Below are 23728 nucleotides of genomic sequence, written 5' to 3' on the forward strand. Positions count from 1 at the left end.
TAATACCTCCTATTTCCCTTACCCTCAATCCTTGGTGACCACTATGCTACTTAATCTGTTTCTCAGAGTTTGTCTTTTTTAAATTCTACATCAAGTGAGATTATGCAGTATTTGTCTTGATCTGACTTATTTCACTTAGCAATAATGCCCTCAAGGTCCATCTAAAATTTCGTTTATGGCAAGATTTCCTTCTTTCTCATTGTTTGATAATATTTCATCTTTGTCCATTTATCTATTGACATCTATATGAAGTTGTTTATATACTTATCAGTACTTGCCCATATTCTCATCAAACTCTGAGATTGGATTAATAAACTATTCAGCCAGTATTCTAGGCCAAAGGGCATTAATATGCAGTCAGAGAAACCAGGGGAAAGTTCTCAGGCCTGGTGTGTGAATTTCTGTGGTTTCTTTCACATGCAGAAACCACATATCTTTTATCTGAATCCTGCTTAAAGTATGTCGCTTTTTAAATTTTGTGCTATAAAATAGCATATAACCCCCATGTTCTGTCAGGGCCACTCAGGCTATGCTCTAGGGATTCATAAATAGACTTCTCACTGAGACATGCAGTTAACTTGAAAAGCTTATAATTATAAAAGGCGTGTATTGAGAACTGAGTGAACGCACAGTGCGTGTAAGGTTCGCCTGGCCTCCAGTCTCTTTGGTGAGGTAGGGGTAGGGGTGCATTGCCCAGCACCTTCCCCTGCTCTCCGCACCTTCTAAGGACGGTGTTGGCTCAGGGTCTCTCAGCACCCATCCATCGCTGACCTGCATCCTGCTTCCCCTCCAGGATGGGAGCCTGCGCCAGGTCTGTCTTGCTGTCTCACTGGCTCTTTCTGGCCTACGTGTTGATGGTGTGCTCTAAGCTCCTGTCCGCCTCCAGCCAGCACCTCCGGGGACACACAGGTAAGCCCTTTAAACTCGTCCTGCCCCACTGAGATCAATTAATAAAATCCTTTCAAACGTCAAAGCCCACAGTTCACGCACAGGTAATTGACAAGAGCCTTCGATGGTGTGTAAATAACCAGAGGAAGCATGAAATACAGAGGGTAAAGCAGTTTGACAGTTTGATGCTTAAAGAGACTTGTTCTAGATATCTTTTAAAGATTTCTCCAGGTTTTCCTTTTCTTTTCCTAAGTACACTTCCATTCTTTGGAAGTGATTTTTCTCAGAGAATCCTGGAAACCCAGCAGCATTTTATTCTTATATGTTCTAGCTTCCTTTGAAGGCAGAACATCTTTATTGATAAACTTGAATGAACACTGAAGGCAGTTTGCACATAATAGGGTTCTTTTAGGAAAAGATGGTGACTGATTTAAAAAGAAGAAAGGGAAAAAAAAAGTGGTAACTTTTGCACAGGACCTAAAATAGAACATGTGTGAAGTCTTAGAGACGCGTTTTTTGATACTTTCTAGTGAGACCCATGTCTGTCCTTCGCTTATTTCTAAAGACAGATGAAAATAATCAGTTAAGTATCTCTGTGTGTATTATCTATTTGTCTTCACCTTTCCCTTTTACATCTATATTTAAAGTGATACAGATTTGAAAACTCCCCAGTGAGTTGTGTTTTGCTGAATAATTCCTATTTGTCAGCAAACTCGTTGCTAAACAATTAAGTTACTGTCAATGCTTCAGTGATTGGAGGTGTGGCAGTTTTTAGTGAAAGAGTGAAGCTTGAACCCTAAACCGTGTATGTGCCAGAATTGTAAAGTCTGTGTCTGAGAAAGTGTGCTGGTCACATAGCCTTATTCTCAGATATACACCAGGTCAACGTTTCTCCTTAGTTATTCTGATAATTTAGGACTAAGACTTAACTTTAGGCTGAAGTTTTTAAACTCTCTCACATTTCAGTTTTCCTTAAGTGACAGTTTCAAGAAAACAAGAAAAATAATGATTGCAATTTTAATAAATCAGTGTAAAATCGATACTATTTGACTTCCGTGAAAGTGCCCAGGGCTAGTTGGTTATTGTGCTGTGTATCTTTGGGTGAGCTTTCTCTCAGGAATAGGGTATTTGAAGTCATCAGTCTTACCTGTTTAATACACATCTCTGTTCTTGGGTTGCAGGTAGAGAGTCAGTGTAGTACAGAACCAGAACATTTCAGTGGGGCGGGTTAGCCCCAGAACATTCCAGACTTTTCAAAACTGGGTTTGAGATTGTGATCAACAGTGATTAAACCGGAGGGAAACGGGGGCCATGACGGACCCTTCAATTCTTCATCTTTGTTGGCAATCCTCATTCCATACCATAATCTTTTAACTTTGGAAAAGGTGAGACCATAAGATGTCTGTGTGAAAGTGAAGGTGCAGTTCGGTAATGAAATGTGTTATACATGAGCAAAAAAAATTTTTGAATTAAATCTAAATTAAGATTAAAATTGTGAACACAAGAGATGCAGTATTTTCCATATAAGCCAAGCCTCAACTGTAACAGGGAGGGTAAGAAGTCTGAGCAAAGCCTTCAAAAGCTCAAGAAATGAAATTTTCATCATGGATTTCTTTCAGTGATTTTATTTGGATTTTTGGTCTTTGGTTTCTCTTTGACTTTTGGGGGATTCTTCCTGATTTTGTTTTTGGAATTTAAGTACCTATCATCCCTCATTCTTTTAAATTTATTTATTTTTAATTGGAGGATAATTGCTTGGCAATGTTCTGTTGGTTTCTACCATTCATCAACACGAATCAGCCATAAGTATACACACATCGCTTCTTGAACCTCCATCCTACCCCTCTAGGTTGTCCCAAAGCCTCGAGTTGAGCTTCTTGTGTCATACAACAAATGACCACTGGCTATCTATCTTACATGTGGTAGTGTATCTGTTTCCATGCTAGACTCTCAATGCATCCGCCTTCTCCTTCCCCCGCTGTGTCCACACATCTCTATGTCTCTGTTGCCTTGGCTGCCCTGTAGGTGGGTTCATCAGTGCCATCTTTCTAGATTCCCTATATACATCTCACCCCTCATCTCGGTAAGCATCAAAGCAGTCAGGATGGCTCCTGCCCACGGGGAGCTCTGTTCTCTCCCTGGGACTGCAGGCTGTATGTGGAGAACCATCTTTGCAGAAGTATAGGCGTGCTTTGTTTTATTGCTCTTGGCTTCTTTCTTACACTTTACTGTTTTTTTTTTCTTTTTTTTATTTTAACAAATCAAATGTTTGTGGCAACCTTTCATCCAGTAGGCCTGTCGGCTCCATTTCTTCCCAGCTGTGTTTGCTGTCTTTGTGGGTCTGTGTCATAGTTTGGTAATCCTTACACTATTTCAAACTTTTCCACTATTTATTTATTATGGTCTGTCTGACCTGTGATCTTTGATGTGGCCATTGCAAAAAGATTATGACTTGATGAAGGCTCAGATGATGGTTAGCGTTTGTAGCAATGAAGTATTTTAAAATTAAGGGATGTGAATTCTATTTTAGACATAATGCTTTTGCACACTTGCTAGACTACAGTAACATCACTTTTATATGCACTGGGGAACCGAAAAAACTCACATGTCTTGAGTTATCACGATATTCACTTTATTGCGGTGGTCTGGAATCACACTGGCAAAGTCCCTTTGATCTGCCCATACCCTTTGTTTAACCGCAGTTGAAGGCTCCTGAATCCTACTGTGAAGTCTTACTCCCTCATGGGTTTCTTAAGCTGTGTCCTTGATGCCTGGAATATAATGGGTGCTAAATGAATATTTATTAATAGGCTGATTTTGCCCATTTGTCACCATGGAATCAGTTATGTAATTTTCTGCTGGTGCTAAAAATTCCAGACAGTAACAGGCAGGTGTGAAAAGATATCCTGTTAACCTTTTGTTGATTATCAGGGTTCTCCAGAGAAACAGAACCAATAAGATATATATACATACACATATTGTTGTTTAGTTGCTCAGTTGTGTCTGACTCTTTTGTGACCCCATGGACTGTAGCCCGCCAGGCTCCTCTGTCCCTGGGATTTCCCAGGCAGAATTCTGGAGTGGGTTGCCATTTCCTTCTCCAGGAGGTCGTCCCTACTCACTGATCAAATCCACATCTTCTGTTTGGCAGCCAGATTCTTTTACCACTGAAGCACCAGGGAAACCCTACATATACACAGTGTACATTCCAGCCTTCCAAAGGCCTGTGGTCCAGGAGCACAGAGGGCGGGAGGCAGTGTCCCAGCTCAGCAGTCAGGGAAAGAACAAATTCCACCTTCTTCTGCTTTTTTCTTCGTTTCAAGTCCTCAAGAACTTGGATGAGGCCCACCCACAATGGACCATCAGCTTCATTCTGCCCCCCAGTTCAAATACTAACCTCTTCTAGGAATACCTTCACAGACATATTCAAGAGTCATGTTTAGGCAGATATCTAGGTGTCCCCTGGCCCACTCAAGTTGACAATTTCATGTATCCTTCTAGATATTGTTTTATGTAGTCATCTATATTTTCTATATTATTTTACAGATTTTATGTATATACACACTTATCCTTCCAGAAAAAGGAATGTGTATACTAGTATGTGTGTATGCACAGATATCTCACTCTACACTTTGTTTTGTACCTTGATTTTTTTTCCCATTTAACAATAGAGTTTAAGGGGTCTTCGTTGGAGTGCGTGCAGATTTATATCACTCTCTGTTGTACAGATGTGCTCTCATTTATTTGATCACTCCCAGTTTTGGTGGACATTTACCTTGTTGTCTGTCGTATTTTCCAAATATATGTCCTGACTTCAGATGAATCTGTAGTAGTGGAATTGTTGAATTAAAGTGCATGTAAATGTATTAGTGGGGCTTCCCAGGTGGCGTTGTTGGTAAAAGAATCCACCTGCTGGTGCAGGAGATGCAGAAGACGCAGGTTTGATCGCTGGGTCAGGAAGATCCCTTGGAGGAAGGCATGGCAACCCACTCCAGTGTTCTTACCTGGAGAATGCCACAGACAGAGGAGCCTGTCAGGATACATTCCATGGGGTTGCAAAGAGTCAGACATAACCAAACTTCTGAGCACACACACAGCAAATGTATTAGTGAGAGTGGGCTAATTCCTGTTACACATAGACCAAAGAAATATACATAATGGCTTAAACAAAAGAAGTTGTATTTCTTGCTCACGAGTGCTGGGTAGGTAACATGTCAACTGGCTGTCCTCTACTGTGGCCTTTTTGGAACCACAGGGCGTGGAAGCTATACTGTTCTCAGCCTGTGTTCTCGAAGGTTGTTCTGGAGCCATCTTCATTCCAGCCAGCTAGAAGGGGAATGGGTGGGGAGGGTACACCTGGGAGGTGATGATGCACCAGGTTAGAAGCTGGCAGTATCCCTTGACCTGTCCTGTCTTGCCATTGGCTGCAGCTGAGTGCCCACGGCCACACCTTGCTGCAGGGGCTGCTGGGAAATATACCCTAGCTGGGGGCCCAGGTCCAAGAGGAGATGATGGTTTTTGGTGAGTTTCCTGCATCCTCTGACAACCGCATTAAGATTTTAATACTGGGAGTTTCCTGGCGGTCCAGCGGTTGAGTCTGAGCTTCCTCTGTAGGGGGCACGGGGTCTATCCCTAGTCTGGGAACTAAGATCCCACATGCTGTGCAGTGCAGCCAAAGAGAGAGAAAGAAGGATTTTAGTAGTGCCAAGCACACTGCAAAACTCCTGAACTTAAACTTACAGCAGCAGTCGTAGTATGATAACTCCCCTTTCCCCACACCCTCATCCACTCTGGGTGCTATCAGATCTTACTGATGTGTGAATATGGTCATGAAAACTACTGTCAGATTGTTCTGACTTGCAGCTCTTTGCAGACTCTGTGCTGGGGGACTGTTTGTTTTCCTTGTGCTGTCCTATCCGTTATCTGTTTTTGTCTTGGCTGTATTGTTTACTGGTCGATTCGTGAGAGTCCTTTATAAATTGAGGGCCCCAAGTACCTGGACTATCATTTCCTTGTATCTTCCTGCTTTTTCTTTGCCCACGGTTCTAGCGAGGCTTGTATTCTAGTTGGCTGTGTGTGTTTATGTGTGTATGAGAGAGAGAGATGGGGAGGGAAATGGCGATGGGAGGCAGGTGTTGTAAATGTCTCTAATGACCTTGCAGTGGCCACGTGGATTTTCTTCCCAGAATTGTGCTCACCTGATGACAAAGTCAAGGGTCAGACTTGAGACACTCTGGTCAGGTCTTGGGTGTATCTGAAACAGCCTGAGAGTGGGAGCAAGCTGTAGAGAGTTAACTGCAGAAGACAGTGTACTGTGTTGAAAAGAACTCCTGACATCGTCCCAAGAGCTTTGTGGTTTGTGCTGGCCAATTAAAGACACCATGGCCCTAGGAAACCCTAGCTGGACGTTTATTGGACACTTTTAATGGCTCAGATTAGAACAACTTGCCGAAGGTTGTGTATAAACAAGGAGATATTTTCCAATCCCATCTCCTCTCATCCCTCTAAGACAAAGCCAGAGGGGAAGAAAGTGGGACCCCATCCCTGATTTGGGCTGATCAGATCGGGTGTTAGGTGTGGGCTGAAGTTCACTTTAGTTAAGTGTTAGAAAGCAAAAATGCACGCAATTCTCACAGAACAGGGAGCGGGAATCTTTAAGGCATTGATCATCTTCCACTAGAGTACAGAGGTCGTATTTTTAAGGAATTAGAAAACATGAACGGCCACCTTTGTTGTTTTTTAAAATTCCACCTGACACAGTGATTGAGTAGCAGACCTTGGGGACGCGAAGAGTCAGACACGACTTACTTAACTGACACACAAAGGAGAGCGTGTGGGCGTCTGTAGCCCCGAACCACAGAAGAGGTGCCTGGGGCCAATTGGTAGGTTACATTCTTTTAAAAGGAAGCCAGAGGTAACTCTTATTCTTCAAGTAGCAGTTTGTCCTTTTGTTCCCTGTCCCCCGACCCGCTGCCGCCCTTTCCCCGCCACTGTACGTAACACCATTTCCCCACAAGAGGGCAGCACATGTAATGCTGCCGAAAGATGCTGACAGTTTCACAGACTTCAGAGTCATTTGAAATGAACCACTTAGGGATGCTTGTGACAGTTTCATTCGAGGTTCCTATGATGAGTTTGGGACACAAAGCATCCTACATCTTGGAGATTTATCCCTGGGTATATTTTGCTGTTGTTCCATCGCTCAGTTGTGTCTGTCTCTTTGCGACCCCGTGGACTGCAGCATGCCAGGCTTCCCTGTCCTTCACGAGCGAGCCTAAGAATGGATATTTAGACACTTTAAATTTCCCCTTTGAAGACAGAGTCATAGCTACTTTTCCCACACAGCTGAGAGAGTTGGAAACTTGGGTGTTGTTGGTTTACAGGTTCATTTTAATAGTCCCATTTCTCCAGACAGCTTTAAATATGAATGACTTTGGTCACATTTAATTCCTGCAGATGCCATGGTGCCTAACTGCTGCTTAATATGCTCCATTTTGGTGTAATGTCTCCTGTTTAATACATGTGCCCAGGTGTTAAGGCCCCGGGAAACTGGCGCACAGCTGAGAATGAGGCAGCAGAACACAAGTGGATCTTCAGTAAAGCCTAATCCTGGTTCTGCCACGTCCCAGCTGTGTGATCTTGTCTAAGTCACTTAACTCTCTGAACTTGCTTTCTTGTCTGTAAAAATAGAATGATATACTTGCCTACCTTATGGGATTATTGGACTGACTCAATAAAATAGTAGGTGAAAGGATTAGTACGTAGTAAACACTCAGTAAATGGTAGCTGCCTTCATGTTTAGAGGCATTTAGAATGAGCAGGAGTCTGGAAACTTTCAAGGGATAATTGAGGGCTCCGTATGGGTGGGGATATAATCAGTGACATAACGTTTGAAGCTTTATCATGTACAAGAGAAAATGCTTGTTTTTCATTGTTCTAAAGAGCTGACTGTAACGAAGAGAATGTCTTTATGAAGACTGGTGTTCCACTCAACCTTAAGAAAAGAACAAAGGAAGTTCTAACAAGGAGGATTTCACCACGTTGGGGACAGAGCAACCCCAGGGCGTGCTGAGAGTCCTTCTACCTTCTAGCCTTCAGCCAGGTCTTCTGTAGAGGGAGGCACCTCACTGATGGGGAGTTGTGTCAAGAATTGTGACAGGTCTGAGGCTTAACCTTCCTTGTGAGGTCACAGGGCAGCCTATCGGTTTCCTGGATGCTGGTGGAAGACAAAAGATCCTAGACCAGAAACAAGGGGTTTCTTCTTACCACACAGCAAGCAGCGCGTGTTCAGGTTAGCTGCTGCTCTCCTTTCATATCTGAGCTGGTTCCAAAATCTCTTTGGGACTCATTGTCTTCTGGAAAGTGGAGATAGTAAACAGTAAAATTCATCCTTAAGGAGTTGTAAAGAGGAGTCAGTTAATGTCTGGAAAGTGCTAAGAATTGTCTTTGTGCTGTGAATGTTCAATGAATGTTGGTCATCTTCATTGAAAACTGCCTTCTCCTTATGAGGGCATTCCATTTTATAGAGGTTCTGTGATGTTTACGTTTACGAAGTTTAGATTTTCTGTTTTTCTCTGTGATACAGGATAATTGCAGAATATGAATGTTGCACTTGGGTGCCTTGCGTTGTTTGCAACTTTGGTTAAATTGTTTGAAAAGTAACTGAACCTAAATTTGGACTCATGTTTCTGTCCCCTAGAACAGCTGAAATTTTTTTTTAAAACTGCTGAAATTTTATAGGAACCCTGCTGATGATTTTGATTGGAATGACTACTTTAGCCCTCATTTACTGTAAGACAGTTCTTTCAAAGATAATACAGATAGTTTTGAAAAATAATTAGTCTGCATTGTCAGAGTTCTGACACGAGGGGGCAGGCAAGGCTTAGAAGAACTGAACAGCAAGAAGCAGTATTCTAGCCTGATGTAGATGTTGTCTAGTAGAAATTGGAGAGCCACGTATGCAATTTTAAATGTTCTGTATAACCACATTTTAAAAGTAAAAAGAAACACGTGAAGCAGTAATATATTTTATTTAATCCAATACATCCAAATATGATTATTTCAACCTGAGGCCCAAGCCACATTCTAAGCACTCAGTAGCTACACGCAGCCAGAGGCCAGTGTAATCTGCTTAAGTGCAGGGGAATGAATTGCGTCTTAGCATTACTTTCTGAAAGATTAGAATTATGAGTTATTTGTATTTTCATGGGTCAGTCCTAGGGCACAGTGTTTTATCTCCCTTCTGTTCACTTAATTTTTTTAAAGTTTTTAGTTTTAGTTCTTTATTTTTTTCTTGAATGACTACTTCTAAATTTAGGTTAAGTACCAGGTAAGTAGGGTGTGTAGCCTTCATAAAGTGTGGAAAAGATGGCTGCATTTCCTGATGAACTGCCTGTATGATCATTCCTTGCAAGAGTGTATTTTTTTCAGGGAAAGAAAAATGGCAGGATTGTGTGTGTGGGTGTGTGGGTGTGTGTGGGTGTGTGTGTGTGATGGCTTCAGCCATTTAGTCTTAAAGTTAGCCTCTGGAAGTTTATTTTGACCAATAACTGGTATTTATCCACTGGAGTGAAGTCCAATGATACAGATTTAATATGGTTTCTCCCGTAACTGTTTCCATCTTCCCACTCTGCCCCCAGTGAATGGTTGCTTCTTTAACTGCATGGGTATATTTCTATGTAGGCAACTCCATAGGAATATCCTCTATTTTACAAACCAGAAAAGGACTCTGGAATGGCCCCAAAGCCCACCTTTTGGTAGTAGAGAGGGTATCCATGTGATGATGCTTACTTGATTTCTCTGGGGAGCTTTTACATGAAGGAAACAGAGAGGCTCCACCACAGCTATGTTATATCTGAATCTTGCGCGGTGGAGCCCAGGCAACTATATTATTTAATAGTTTCCTGGTGGGTATCAGAACCACTCATTCAGAAGAAAAAAAAATCAGAGGTTTGACTCAAGCTTTTGTCATGCTACAGTTTGATCCCAGTGGTGATGAGTTTCCATTTCAGGCTCACTACACACAATCAGGCTTGAAGAGAGAGAGGCCTGTTTGCTCCCTGTAGTGATGACCTCCATCTCCACTTCTTTGGACGGACTGTGAAAATATTTGGTCATTTTGCACTGGCATGACTGTTCCTGGATGCTAAAAGCTCGTAGCATGAGGGATTCCTTTGACTTCCCTTGGACCCTTCATTATTTTTGTCCAATGCCATAAGAAGAAAAAGGAACCAATTATATGAGGTGTTAATATTTGATTTCTTCTTATCTTAGCTGCAAGTTCAAGTCCCAGTGCCACAGACAAGGTCTGCTTGGCAAAATATCTGACAAATGAGCATGCTTCACATTGTTTTTTGTGGGGAGGAAAGGGTGTTTCACAGAGAGGGGAGTAAAGAATTTCAGGTCCTTAAAGGAGCTTGTGAGCCCCCGCAAGTGGCAGAGCAGGCTTTTTTTCCTGATACAGTTTTGTGCCTTTAAGGCAGAAGAGGCAACCCAAGGCCTTTGAAGAATTCTCTGGGTAGTTAGGCCAAAGATTCTCTTTACCCTTGAGAAGAAAGCTCCTCTTTCTTTCTTCAAGCCATACCTTTGAACTTACCTAAACAAAGCCTACACTTTCGGATTTAAAAAGCCCAAGATCTCATCTGTGTGTTGGCTTTATCCAAGGAAACCAGAATCTTTTCTATAAGGGAAACAAAATCGTTTGGTAAGAAGAATCAGAAGGGTAGAGATAGGCATGGGGAGAAAAGTGAGGTTTTATGTTTTTCTAGGTGTAACTTGAATGCTGGAAATAATTTGGCCCATATGGTGATAGTAATATTATTGAAGGGATGTTCAGAAACCTATTAAAACTTTAATTCACTCTGAGAAGAGAGGGTGTACAATAGTTAAAAACTTTCCCACTCCTTATGGCATGTGCTGTCAGCGCATATGTCTTGGGGAATGTCTGAAATCAGATAAAAGCTACAATCAATTTAAACTGGGCTGGGAGGGCCTAACGGGGTGGTTCAGTGCTTAAGAATCTGCCTGCAATGCAGGAGACTTGGGTTCAACTCCTGAGTCAGGAGGATCCCCTGGAGCAGGAAATGGTGCCCCACTCCAGTATTCTGGCCTGGAAAATCCCACAGAGGAGCCTGGAGAACTATACTCCTTGAGGTCACAAATAGTGGGACATGACTGAACACACTCCCAATGTGTTGTGGAACAGGTAGTGAGGGATCCAGAAAGGCAAAGAGTAGAAAACTTTGTTTCAGGGAAAAGTAATATGGGCATGTAATAAAATGAAAGAATGACCACCAGTGGCCCATCTTCCTGTAGTTTGTTACTGACTCTTGCATAACTACTTGCTAAAAGGCTAGAAGTAAATACCAGCAATCCAGGCGTGTGTGTGACCGGGGACCATGAACAGTTTGAACTTGGCACAAAGTTAAAGGTGTGTGTCTTCTTCCCTCAAGCCAAACATAGTTCTAAGCTTTGCTGTTGGGAAAGCATTTGCAAGGCATAGTGGTCCAGGAAGTCATTTCTTTCAAGGGAACCATTGAAAGGCCTGGTTGGATTTGAGACACAGGCATGAATTTATTGCTGTTTTCTCTACCCGATCTTCTCCAGACATCCTGCAGTCATCTAGCCAGTTTCCAAAGTGCCAACCAGTGGAGACCAGTGACTTCTATTTGGAGAGATTCTATGTGTTTGAGCTATTACTAGTCAATCCTATTCAATCGCAAATATTGACTGTATATAAAGTGAGCAGTGGCTTATAAAGTGTATATAAAGTAAACAGTGGCAAGTAACCCTGAATATTTTTCTAGTTAGTGGGCATCTAGAAATTTGAAACATCCACACAATGGCTAGCTCAGCATTTTAGTTGCCAGATCTGTGTGTGTGTTTCTACTCTCCAGAAGAAAAATTATGGTGTTTGATTTTTCCGGGTGGGAGCCTGTCTCTTCTCTGTATGTTGTGCTGATCTTGAGTTTGTTTCCAATGAGCCTGACTTGGTGACTCTTGGCTGTGTGACACATCAGAACCTGGATTGTTTCTCTAAGTCACTGAAACCTTAAATTGCACCCTATTAGTTTTAGAATTTGTGATGATCCTGAAATGATGGGGTTGACATTTACCCATGCTCTGTCTATGAGAGGAGATTTGCTAAGCAAATAAATAGTGTAAACAGTGGGAGCTGTTGAAGTTACCTTTAAAAAATATCAAGTGCTTTGAAAGCATTTATTTAACAGGAAATCAAAATGCTTGCGCTTTGACTCTGTGAGGCCCTCGCTGTGTGAGTTATTGAAAAACAGTTATTCAGACTCTCTGGAAATGGGACTGTACCCTCTATCTCAAAGTTTTTTTCATGAGGTTTAAATTAAATAGTGCAAAGTTGGGTATTACATTGGGAATTTAATGTTTTTTAATTTTTTAAAACAGCTTTATTGAGGTGTAATTGACATGCAGGAAACTGTATAAGTGTGCAATTTGGTAACTTTTAGCCTACATAATATATATGTGTATATATACACACACACCCATACACTCATACCCATGGAAACAGTCTTGATGGTCAAAATAATGAATATACCCATTACCCCTGAAAGTTTTCTTGTGCCCCTTTGTAATCAATCCCTCTTTCCCCTACCTGCACCATTGCCAGGCAACCACTGATCTTTTTTGCCATTATAGATGAGTTTCCATTTTCTGAAATTGTGTTTGAGTAAAACCATACAGGAGCTATTCTTTTTTTGCTTGATTTCTTTTTCATAGTTGCTGTTTGGTTTATCCGGGGTGTCATATGCGTCAATAGCTCATTTCTTTCCTTCATTTTTATTGGAGTATAGTTGCTTTACAATACTGTGATTTTTTTCCTGCAGTACAGCAAAGTGAATTACCTCTATTTTGGATTTCCTTTCCATTTAGGTCACTACAGAGTATTTAAAAAATAGTTTTATTTATTTATTTTTGGCTGTGCTGGGTCTTGCTGCACAGGCTTTTGTCTAGTTGCAGCGAGTGGGGTCTATTCTCTGGTTGCAATTCAGCGGCTTCTTACTGTGGCAGCTTCTCTTGTTAGGGAGCAAGCGCTATAAGGCACACGGGCTTCAGTAGTTATGGCTCCCGGGCTCTAGACCAGAGGCTCGATAGTTATGGCACATGGGCTTAGTTGCTCCATGGCACATGGGATCTTCTTGGATTGGGGATCGAACCTGTGTCTCCTGCATTGGCAGGTGGATTTTTTTTTTTTTTACCACTGAGCCACCACGGAAGCCCATGATAGAGCTGAGTAGAGTTCCGTGAGCTATACAGTGGGTTCTCATTAGTTATCTATTTTATACATTGTAGTGTGTGTATGTCAATCCTAATCTCCCAACTCATCGCATCCCTCTTTCCCTCCTCGGTGTCCATATGTTTGTTCTCTAAGTAGCTCCTTTAATTGCTGAATAGTAGCCCATCCTATGTCACACACTGTTTATCCATTCACCTGTTGGTGGGCATGTGAGGGTGTTCCCAGTTTTGACTATTACAAGTAGAGGTGTTAGGAACATTTCTTACAAGTGCTTATATGAACATATGCTTTCACTTCTCCTAAGGAAGTTCCTAGGAACAGAATGGCTGGTTCATACGGTAGATGTATGATTGACTTTTCAAGAAACTGTCACACTGTTCTCCAGTGTGGTTGTACCAGCTCACGCTCCCCCCAGCAGAGTAAGAGAGTCTTAGTTCCTTTACTTTCTTGTCAGCACTTGGCATGTCTTTTTAATTTTAGCCCATTTACTAGGTGAGTAGTGATATCATATGGTGGTTTTAATTTGCATTTCCCTTATGACCAGTGACGTTGTGCATCTTTTTGTTTGGTTTTCTGTATATCTGTGAAGTGTCTATTCAAATCATTTGCCAGTTTTTTAGAAAGTTGGGTTATTTTCTTAATATTGAATTTTGAGAGCTCTTTACATATTCTCAATACAATTCCTTCATCAGACAAGTGAATTGCAAATATTTTCTTCCAGTCTGCTCATTCTCTTAACAGTGCCTTTTGAAAAGCAGTTTTTTGTTTTGATGAGATTCCATTTACCAGTTTGTTCTTTTAGCTACCATGCTTTTGATATCTTTTGCTTCTAACTCAAGGTCACAAAGCTCGCTTTCTATGAAATGTTTTAATTTTAGTCTTGACGTTTAGGTCTGTGATTCATTTTGAGTTAATTTCTGTAGATGATGTACTTGAATGCATTTTGAGTAGGTAAGAAAATACTGCTCATTATAAATTCTCCACCTAGGTGAAGTTGCCGAGAGTACTTGAAAATAATAAAATCATAGATTTTAAAATCATAGAAAGACTTAGGCATTTTAGCAAGCCAGACTGATAGTCCCACACTACTTAGTCTGAATTAGTGAGTTAAAATAACGATGTCCAATAATGTAAACAATACAGCTCTGCAGATAAGGATATTTTAAACAGAGTGCATTTGTGAAGCTGCTGACAGTGAGAGGACTGCCATTCTGGAAGCCAGGAGACCAGCTCTTCTTCCAAACTTGGGCAGTGACCAGCTGTATAGACCATGACAAGTTTAATCTCTTGGCCTCTGTTTCTGCAGCTGTTAAACACAGAAGTTAGATGATCTTTGTTCATAGTGTGTGGCTCTGTTCACTAGCGGTGGGTTGAATTCTTATGGGTCTTTATGTTCATCCCAGTACCAGTAACTGACTAGGTTGAATAGATGTCCCTCAACTGTGTGCAGCTCATTCGTCAAGCTTGCATTGATGGCATCTGATGGAAAAAAACAGAAATTGACTTAAAGGGGCTTTGACTTCCTATTAATGCTGTGTCAAGTCTACATTTTCATAATCAAAGACTTATCAGCAGGGCAACCACTGTTTGATTGGAAATACATTGTAAACTTTATTCTTACTAGTAGAATGTAGTGGCTCAGCTGGTAGAGAATCTGCTTGCGATGTGGGAGACCTGGGTTCGATCCCTGGGTTGGGAAGATGCCCTGGAGAAGGGAAAGGCTACCCACTCCAGTATTCTGGCCTGGAGAATTCCAGGGACTGTATGGTCCACGGGGTTGCAAAGACTTGGATACGACTGAGCAACTTTCACTTTTCAAAATAGTCTTACTCATTTTAGCTGGGAAGCCTGTGTCCAAATGATCTTCTGCTAAGGATTTTTCAAACTTGGTGGCGCAATGAGGCTGTGAGGTACTTACTCGTTCGTCATTTGTGGCTAGTGGGTTTCAGCTGAGATGCCAGTTTGTTCTGGTGGCTCCAGTCCCAGGTGGGTAAATGTCTCCTGCCTGGCCCATGACAGTGTTCCTCACCCTGCTCCATCCACACCACTGGTGGCTCAGAAAGTGGCCTGTGTGCTAGGTAGAGTGATACATGTATCTTCATAGCTCAGTCTCAAGGGTGGAGTTAGAACTTCTCTCTGGGCATCCTGTAACATGTGCCAGCTTGGAAGCCCGCAGGAACATGTTAATAAACAGGTCAGTTAGGGTGAAATGAAGCATCCTTGTAGGGACGGTCATGTGAGCTGTATGTTGCTTTCTGCTTATTTTTAGTAACTGTTTCATGTCTATGGCCTTCCCTGGTGGCTCAGTGCTAAAGAACCCACATGCCAAAGTAGGAGACACGGGTTTGATCCCTGAGTCAGGAAGATCCCTTGGAGAAGGAAATGGCAACTCACTGCAGTGTTCTTGCCTGGAGAATTCTATGGACAGAGGAGCCTGGCGGGCTACAGTCTAAGGGGTCACAAAGAGTCAGGCGCATCTGAGCAACCGAGCAACATGTCTGTATACACACACGTCATACATGGTATTTGCAAATCGCTTGGGCTCTTAACTTAGAGTATTTTAATATAACTGATTTCTTTTGCTGTCTTGTGAGTTTTATTTCATGCATTAACAGTATTCAAAGAGGAAGTTTGTAGAGTCACTGTGACACAAAAAAGATGAGGAATTTCTGTGAGCATTGGGAACCGCATCTTAGCGTCCCAGCCTTCACAAGTCTGGTAAGTGGGTAAGGGCAGCAGGTAGCACAGGCATCTCGCAGCCTCCTCAGAGAACTCTCCCCCCCCAGGGAAGTGCCTCGCTGCTCACGTGGGAGGTTGCTCTATCATGATGTCAGGTGTCCAAGAGGTGAGCTTCCCCTCGGGCCAGCGGGGAGAGGGAACAGCAGCAGGCAGAAGTGAGATGAGTTGCACCACCTGGCCGAGTTGGGACGTGGAGCTTATGTGTAACTGGTTCTGGGGGAGCATCCGTAAAGTTGTCATTGTACCAGTCCCCTCCCCACACCCCCGCATCAGGTGTCCAGTAGTGAATCTCCATTCCTGACATCTGTCATGTCGGTCCACTTTTCTAGCAGGTGGGGGAGATCAGATGATAGGTCATAGATGGCTTAGTTTCCTGCTGAGTCCTTGTGTCCTTTTTTAAACCATTTGGTGGTACTTCAGTAAGCTCTGAAAGTCTCCCATCCTTTATGTCTTAGCACAGAAAGAATTTAGCGAGAGACAAAGTAATAGATAAGAAGTGATTTATTAGAGTAAGATGCTTGGGAAGCTTACAAGCCAGGCAGGTGAGAGGGTGCCATGCTCCACGAACTTAGCGGGCTACAGTTTTATAATCAAAGGAAAAATGGGCAGGAGGGAAAGACTGCTTCTTCCTCATTCTTGAATAGATGTCACACTTCCATCATAGGGGCTTCCCTGGTGGCTTAGATGCTAAAGGGTCTGCCGGCAATGCGGGAGACCGGGGTTCAATCCCTGGGTTGGGAAGATCCCCTGGAGAAAGAAATGGCAACCCACTCCAGTAATCTTGCCTGGAAAATTCCATCGACAGAGGAGCCTTGTAGGCTACAGTCCATGGGGTTGCAAAGAGTGAGACATGACTGAGCGACTTCACTTCTTCACTTCTTGCATCATCAGTTCTTTGACCGGTATGGGCACAAGAGTTTTCTTGTCCTTATATAGTCAAGCCAGGACTGTCATGACACTATGGAAAAATTAATTCAGGTCTCTCTGTTCAGTGAGGGTATTTCACTTTGAAATGTCACCTTTCCATAAAGCATTCCTTCTCATGTGCAGAAAGCATGTCCTAGGAATCATTAACTTACTGAGCTCATTGGGCAGGATGTGGGTCTAATGCTACCATTGGTTTATTGTTTAGGGGCATGTCTCATGCTTCTGCTTATGAATTTTGTTGGTAAGCAAGCCTGCCTGATTTTGTGGTTAAGCAAATGTGCTTCCTTGAGTAATCATTAACTTATTAACCATTGTTAACCATTAACATGTTCATGTTATCTCCCATACTTTTTTTTATAACTTACAGTGCCCAAGTGGGATTAAATATTTAATCCTTTGTTCCTTTACTCTGTCCTCCTTGGTGAGGAGCAAGTGTCCTGCACAGGTAAACATGACTTTGTGGCCTTTATCGTTGTGTATGAGCGTGATTTGTGTGCGTCTCCCTTTCCAGGCAAGAGTTCCAGCAGCGTAGGCACAGGGGTCTTACTTTTGTTTCACAAGGTACCTCACACACTGATTAAAAAATTAACAGAGTGAGTGAATATTGAAAGCAACAGGACATTTTCTATCCAAAAGCACAATTTCCCAAGGCCTGTCATCCTAGCTTTTCGGGATACAAGTGGGAGAGATTTTTCACGAGTTAGTTCCTGAGAATGAATGAAGAACAAACCAAGATTCCAAGTGCCGAATATTCCATCATGAATGCCCAGCACAGGTGAATTCTTCATTTGCTTAGTCAGACAGTTAGATTGTTCTTGCTCTCTGCCATCCCAAACAGAAAGAAAACAAACAACAGTGAAAGTGCACTGGTCATAATCCCTGTGAATGTCCCTGTCTGGAGCTGTTCTGGAATTTTGGGGATATACGGATGGGTGGGAGGAATTACTGGGTAGCCAGGGACGAGGGTGAATACGTAATATTACAAAATGCTAGCAGGTGGGCTGGCCACAGCAGCCACTCTCCTTTGCAGTCCCTGAAGCTGTGTGTGAGATATATTTTGTGAAAGGAAGGAATTTGAAGGCAAAGATTGTAGACGATAATATCCCTGCCTCGCTTGATGAGTTTCGGGGTCTTAGCCCATTGATTAGTGTATATGATTAGCATTTTGGGTCAGGGGCCTAAGTGCTACATAAGTACACGAGGACTTAAAATATTCTTTGCATTCATAGGATTCAAACATTCTACATAAATATTTGTTGTTGTTGCTAAGTTGTGACTCTTTGCGACCCATGAAATGTAGCCCACCAGGCTCCTCTGTCCATGGGATTTCCCAGGCAGGAATACTGGAGCAGGTTACTATTTCCTCCTCCACGGGATCTTTCCGACCCAGGGATCGAAAACCCATGTGTCCTGCATTCGCTGGTGGATTCTTTACCACTGAGCCACCAGGGATGCCCAGATACATATTCAGTTCAGTTCAGTCGCTCAGTCATGTCTGACTCCTTGCGACCCCATGGACTGCAGCACGCCAGGCCACCCTGTCCATCACCAACTCCCGGAGCTTACTCAAACTCATGTCCATTGAGTCAGTGATGCCATCCTACCATCTCATCCTCTGTTGTTCCCTTCTCCTCTCACCTTCAACCTTTCCCAGCATGAGGGTCTTTTCCAATGAGTCAGTTCTTCACATGAGGTGACCAAAGTATTGGAGTTTCAGCTTCAGCATCAGTCCTTCCAATGAATATTCAAGACTGATTTCCCTTAGGTTGGACTGGTTGGACCTCCTTGCAGTCCAAGGGTCTCTCAAGAGTCTTCTCCAGCACCACAGTTCAAAAGCATCAGTTCTTCAGTGCTCAGCTTCATAGTCCATCTCTCACAGCCATACACGACTACTGAAACAACCATAGCTTTGACTAGACAGACCTTTGTTGGCAAAGTAATATCTCTGCTTTTTAATATGCTGTCTAGATTGGCCAAAACTTTTCTTCCAAGGAGCAAGTATCGTTTAATTTCATGGCTGCAGTCACCATCTGCAGTGATTTTGGAGCCCCCCAAAATAAAGTCTGTCTCTGTTCCCGTTGTTTCCCCATCTATTTGCCATGAGGTGATGGGACCGGATGCATTGATTTTAGTTTTCTGAATGTTAAGTTTTAAGGCAACTTTTTCACTCTCCTCTTTCATTTTTATCAAGAGGCTCTTTAGTTCTTCTTCACTTTCTGCCATAAGGGTGGTGTTATCTGGATATCTGATGTTATTGATATTTCTCCTGGCAGTCTTAATTCTAGCTTGTGCTTCATCCATCCTGGCATTTTGCATGATGTACTCTGCATATAAGTTACATAAGCATGGTGACAATATACAGTCTTGATGTACTCCTTCCCGGGTTTGGAACCAGTCTGTTGTCCCAAGTTCAGTTCTAACCATTGCTTCTTGACCTGCATACAGATTTCTCAGGAGGCAATTCAGGTGGTCTGGTGTTCCCATCTCTTTAAGAATTTTCCACAGTCTGTTGTGAGCCACACAGCCAAAGGCTTTGGCATAGTCAAAAATAGATGTAGCAAAAGTAGATGTTTTTCTTGAACTCTCTTGCTTTTTCGATAATCCAGTGGATGTTGGCAATTTGATCTCTGGTTCCTCTGCCTTTTCTAAACTCAGCTTGAACATCTGGAAGTTCGCGGTTCATGTACTGTTAAAGGCTGGCTTGGAGAATTTTGAGCATTACTCTGCTAGCGTGTGAAATGAGTAGAATTGTGCGGTAGTTTGAACATTCTTTGGCATTGCCTTTCTTTGGGGTTGGAGTGAAAACTGACCTTTTCCAGTCATGTGGCCACTGCTGAGTTTTCCAAATTTGCTGGCATATTGAGTGCAGCACTTTCCCAGCATTATCTTTTAGGATTTGAAATAGCTTAACTGGAATTCCATCACCTCCACCAGCTTTGTTCATAGTGATGTTTCCTAAGGCCCACTTGACTTCGCATATCAGGATGTCTGGCTCTAGATGAGTGATCACACCATCGTGGTTATCTGGGTCATGGTCTTTTTTGTATAGTTCTGTGTAATCTTGCTGCCTCTTCTTAATATCTTCTGTTTCTGTTAGGTCCATACCATTTCTGTCCTTTATTATGCTCATCTTTGCATGAACTGTTCCCTCGATGTCTCTAATTTTCTTGAAGAGATCTCTCGTCTTTCCCATTCTACCTTTCATTAGAGTTATAAGAGTCCTTACTGGTGGTTAAGCTCTTGGCAAAGCCGTGTGCTGGGCTGACTCGGTGCAGCTTTCACTGTACAGATGCAGCACGATGCAAGGTCGGTGCCTGGCTGGGAAGTTCTCTGCCTAACTTATTTCCATTATTTCCCAAGTCTCAGTCCATTAACTAACTTGGTCAAAAGGCCAGGAAGAGAAATGGCATTCTCGAAATATTATTAGCATTTGCGGTGAATGCTAACTACTCTACATTTACAGCCGATTAAGTTTTGCTCTGTGTTTTATTATAGCATATGACAGGGATTTTGAGACTGAATTCTGTTAAATAATAAATAGAACCAACAAGGTCATTTTCTACCTGACCAAAGGTAAACTTTGCAGCAGGAAGACATGAATGAAGAAACAGGTCAAGCTAAACATCTCAGGAGGGTGGGGTGGCGTAGGCAGGGATTCAAGATTTTCAGAATCAAAGAGAATTGAACAGATGCTGGGGACTTCGTGGTGGTCCAGTGACTAAGACTCTGGACTCCAAAGGCACAGGGCTGAGGTTTGATCCCTGATCAGGGAACTAGATCCCAAATGCTGCAACTCATACCTGGCATAGTCAAATAAATTTTTAAACATAAAAGAAGTTTCTGTAACTGGGAAGAATACTAAAGGACAAGAAAAAAATCGATCAAATGGATGCCAAATAAACACCTGCAATGAAATGTGAATATTGCCAATTATTTATTGCCAGTGATTTGATGGATTTTTTTTTTTCTCACCAAAATTGTTAGGGCTTGAAGCAGGGGTCTCCAAGTGACAGCCCACGGGTAAATTAGGCCCATGGGTGTGTTTTGTTTGGCCCAGATGATGTTTAAAAAGCATCTTCAAAATCAGTTGTATTGTTTGAATCACAGGGTTGCACACATAAATCCAGATTTTGGGCAACACTAGGTTTTCCCGTCTGCTTTGTAGCAGTTTGCTGTAGCTGACTGCTGTCTGCTCTCAGCAGATGGGCCATTTTTCATCCTCTTTGTCACCTGCTTCCCTCATTTATGTTGACCCCCCTGACTCTGAAGTATAAGCAATTGAGTTTGAGAGCCTTGACTCCCATGTTTCAAAATGAAGACAAAGATAACTAGAAGATTGTGTTTCAGGTTTCAAGCCTCTTTGTTATTTTATAGCGTAGTGGTTAAGAGTTTGGGTTCTGGGATCAAAACTGCATGGAAACATGCTGGTTTCTTCCAGTTTAGCTGTGTGACCTTAAGAGGGTTATTTAACCTCTCTGAATGCTAGTTTTCTTGTTTAAATTGGACCACAGTTTTATCTGCCTCCTAAGATTGTTACAAGGATTCCATTTGCGTCTGCGTGGATGTATATCCATTCAACACTATCACACACATAAACACACACACCACTTAGAGTAGTATCTCATTCATACTAACTCATATTTTTAAGTAAAGTTTGGTTGAAAAAGAAAATTTAATTGATAAAGGATAATTTCTCTTCTATTACTCATCAGTTGAAAAAGGCAAAAAGTGATATTTTTCAGGCTTCATGTGGTTTTTCTTAAAATGCAGGTATGCTAGGTTGATGGTATTATTAACTCCATTCTAACTTGACTACAAAAAAGAAATTGTCAAAACTGATGGACATTATCCTGCTCTTGATATTCTGCCCAGCAGTGAGACTTGAGAAGATGGTGCATTATATAAAGGATTCCAAGCGTTTCCACAAAGCGTTTTTGTTATGTATGTGAACTTTGTACCTTATACATGAATCAGATGGCTCTAAGTGATGGCTTCCATGATCCACTTGAGGAGGTGGAGATGATTCCAGGCTGATGGATAAAGTGAGCAGGATCTGACAGTCCACAGGGGGTGGAAAAGCAGGATCAGTCTCAGAGACAGTGTCTCATGCAGGTGGTTGGTGTTTGATACGCAGATGGAGCATCAGAAATCAGATTTAAATTACTGGATGATGGAAGGAGATGGAGATAAATTGGCCTGCTTTAATCATTATGTCCTCTCTTGACTATAATCAGAGCTTAATATATTGTTTTTCTTCAGCCGCTTCTTATTTTAAAAGATGATGTTGGCTTCCAAAGCTATTTAGTGCTAAAACTAAGTGCTATTTCTGAGTGTTTTCCCCCTCTCTGGAACTCTTAACACTCAAGAAAGTAACACATAACTACAGTACATGTATGTGTGTGTGTATGTATATGCTACATATATGTATATGAATTTACATTTCACTTCTATATAATGTATTTTAGGTAATGATAAATTAATACAGCAATCATAGTACGTAAGGTGAAGTGAAGTGAAAGTTGCTCAGTTGTGTCTGACTCTTTGCAACCCCATGGACTATACAGTCCATGGAATTCTCCAGGCCAGAATACTGGAGTGGGTAGCCTTTCCCTTCTCCAGGGCATCTTCCCAACCCAGGGATTGAACCCAGGTCTCCCGCATCTGCAGGTGGTTCTTTACCAGTTGAGCTACCAGGGAAGCCCTAGTAGTCTGTAAAAGTCATTTTTAATCTCAGTGATTTGATGGTAATTAAGAGCATTATCTGGGTGATAAAAGACTTCCATCTGTGGGTTCTAATTAGCTAACACCTACCATTATTTCTTGTTGATCCTTTTATACCGTGGAGTACAGACACTGTGTTTCCGTCCTTCCAACACTGTGTATGCAGACAGTGCTTAGCGAGGCGACAGGTTATGATATTTCTTTATTAAGAGGGACTTTGTCCTTTAGCTGTGCTGTGTTGTTTAACACATGTGCCACCAATTTATCTTTGAGTTTTCAGAACTGGTTATGTTAATGATATTTTGACAATTTGCATAAAGCGGAGCATCATTGAATGCCATGGTGAAAGGGAATCTGATTGTCACACTTGGTACATATAACAGGTACATGGAAGCTGATAATAAGAGTGCTCAGGAATTTAAGCTTAATTCAGAAAGAATGTTATTACATCCTCATGAGTTTAATTAATATTAATACCTAGAATGATATTATTAACTAATCATTATACTGGGCCAAATCCTCTACCCCGTGTGCGTCCCATTTGACTTTCTCTCCCTCGTGGAGTCTGTGTTTTTACTTCCTCACATGTGCACTGAGGCTCAGACCTCTTCAGTGAGTGGCCCGGCGTCACACAGCCAGTAGATGGTGGAGCTGGGGCTGGAATGGTACTGGTTTTCCTCCTTCCCTCCATATCCCAGTGCTTCACCAATGATAGGTTTGGTTTCTGGGTTGTGGTTCTCACCTGCATCTCCCTGAGAATGGGTGAGGTGGAATTATCATTTATTCCATCCATAGGGATGCTGACAGCTCCATCGTGGCCTGAGTGAGTGAATTTCTCAATACTGACGTGTGCTAGGCGTGAGAGTGGAACCATTCTTGTTTTCCAGCTTAAGCTTCCTGCCATTCTTAGGAGTTAATTTGAAAATCACATGAGGTTTACTGCTCTATAGCCAGTTAAGTCTGTTACCCCAAGAGGTTGCCTAATGGGTTGAAGCCACAGGTCAAGAGAAGTTTTCATAGACTCTGGGAGAATGTTCTGAGAGGAGTGAGGTAAGTTAGACATGCTTGGGACCATCTCAGACTTTGGCGATGGATGCTGTATGGGGCAACCGTAAGTGGCTGCCTTATTCCTCTGTGCCTCTTTACACATAGGCTCTCGGAATGATCCTCTATTTTATTATTTAC

The 23728-nt window shown here is 42.2% G+C and overlaps 1 protein-coding gene across 4 annotated transcripts in view; it reads left to right on the top strand.

The window, feature by feature from the left end:
- TAFA4 (TAFA chemokine like family member 4) overlaps positions 1-23728 on the top strand; it is a 206410-nt gene that overhangs the window by 87471 nt on the left and 95211 nt on the right. For all 4 annotated transcript variants that reach the window (XM_070455700.1, XM_070455701.1, XM_070455699.1 and 1 more), the window contains exon 3: positions 794-909. In XM_070455700.1, the coding sequence (XP_070311801.1) occupies positions 794-909 (116 nt within the window). The remainder of the gene's footprint in view (positions 1-793; positions 910-23728) is intronic.

This window comes from Odocoileus virginianus, chromosome 26, assembly GCF_023699985.2.
Source record: "Odocoileus virginianus isolate 20LAN1187 ecotype Illinois chromosome 26, Ovbor_1.2, whole genome shotgun sequence".
Lineage (NCBI taxonomy): Eukaryota > Metazoa > Chordata > Mammalia > Artiodactyla > Cervidae > Odocoileus > Odocoileus virginianus.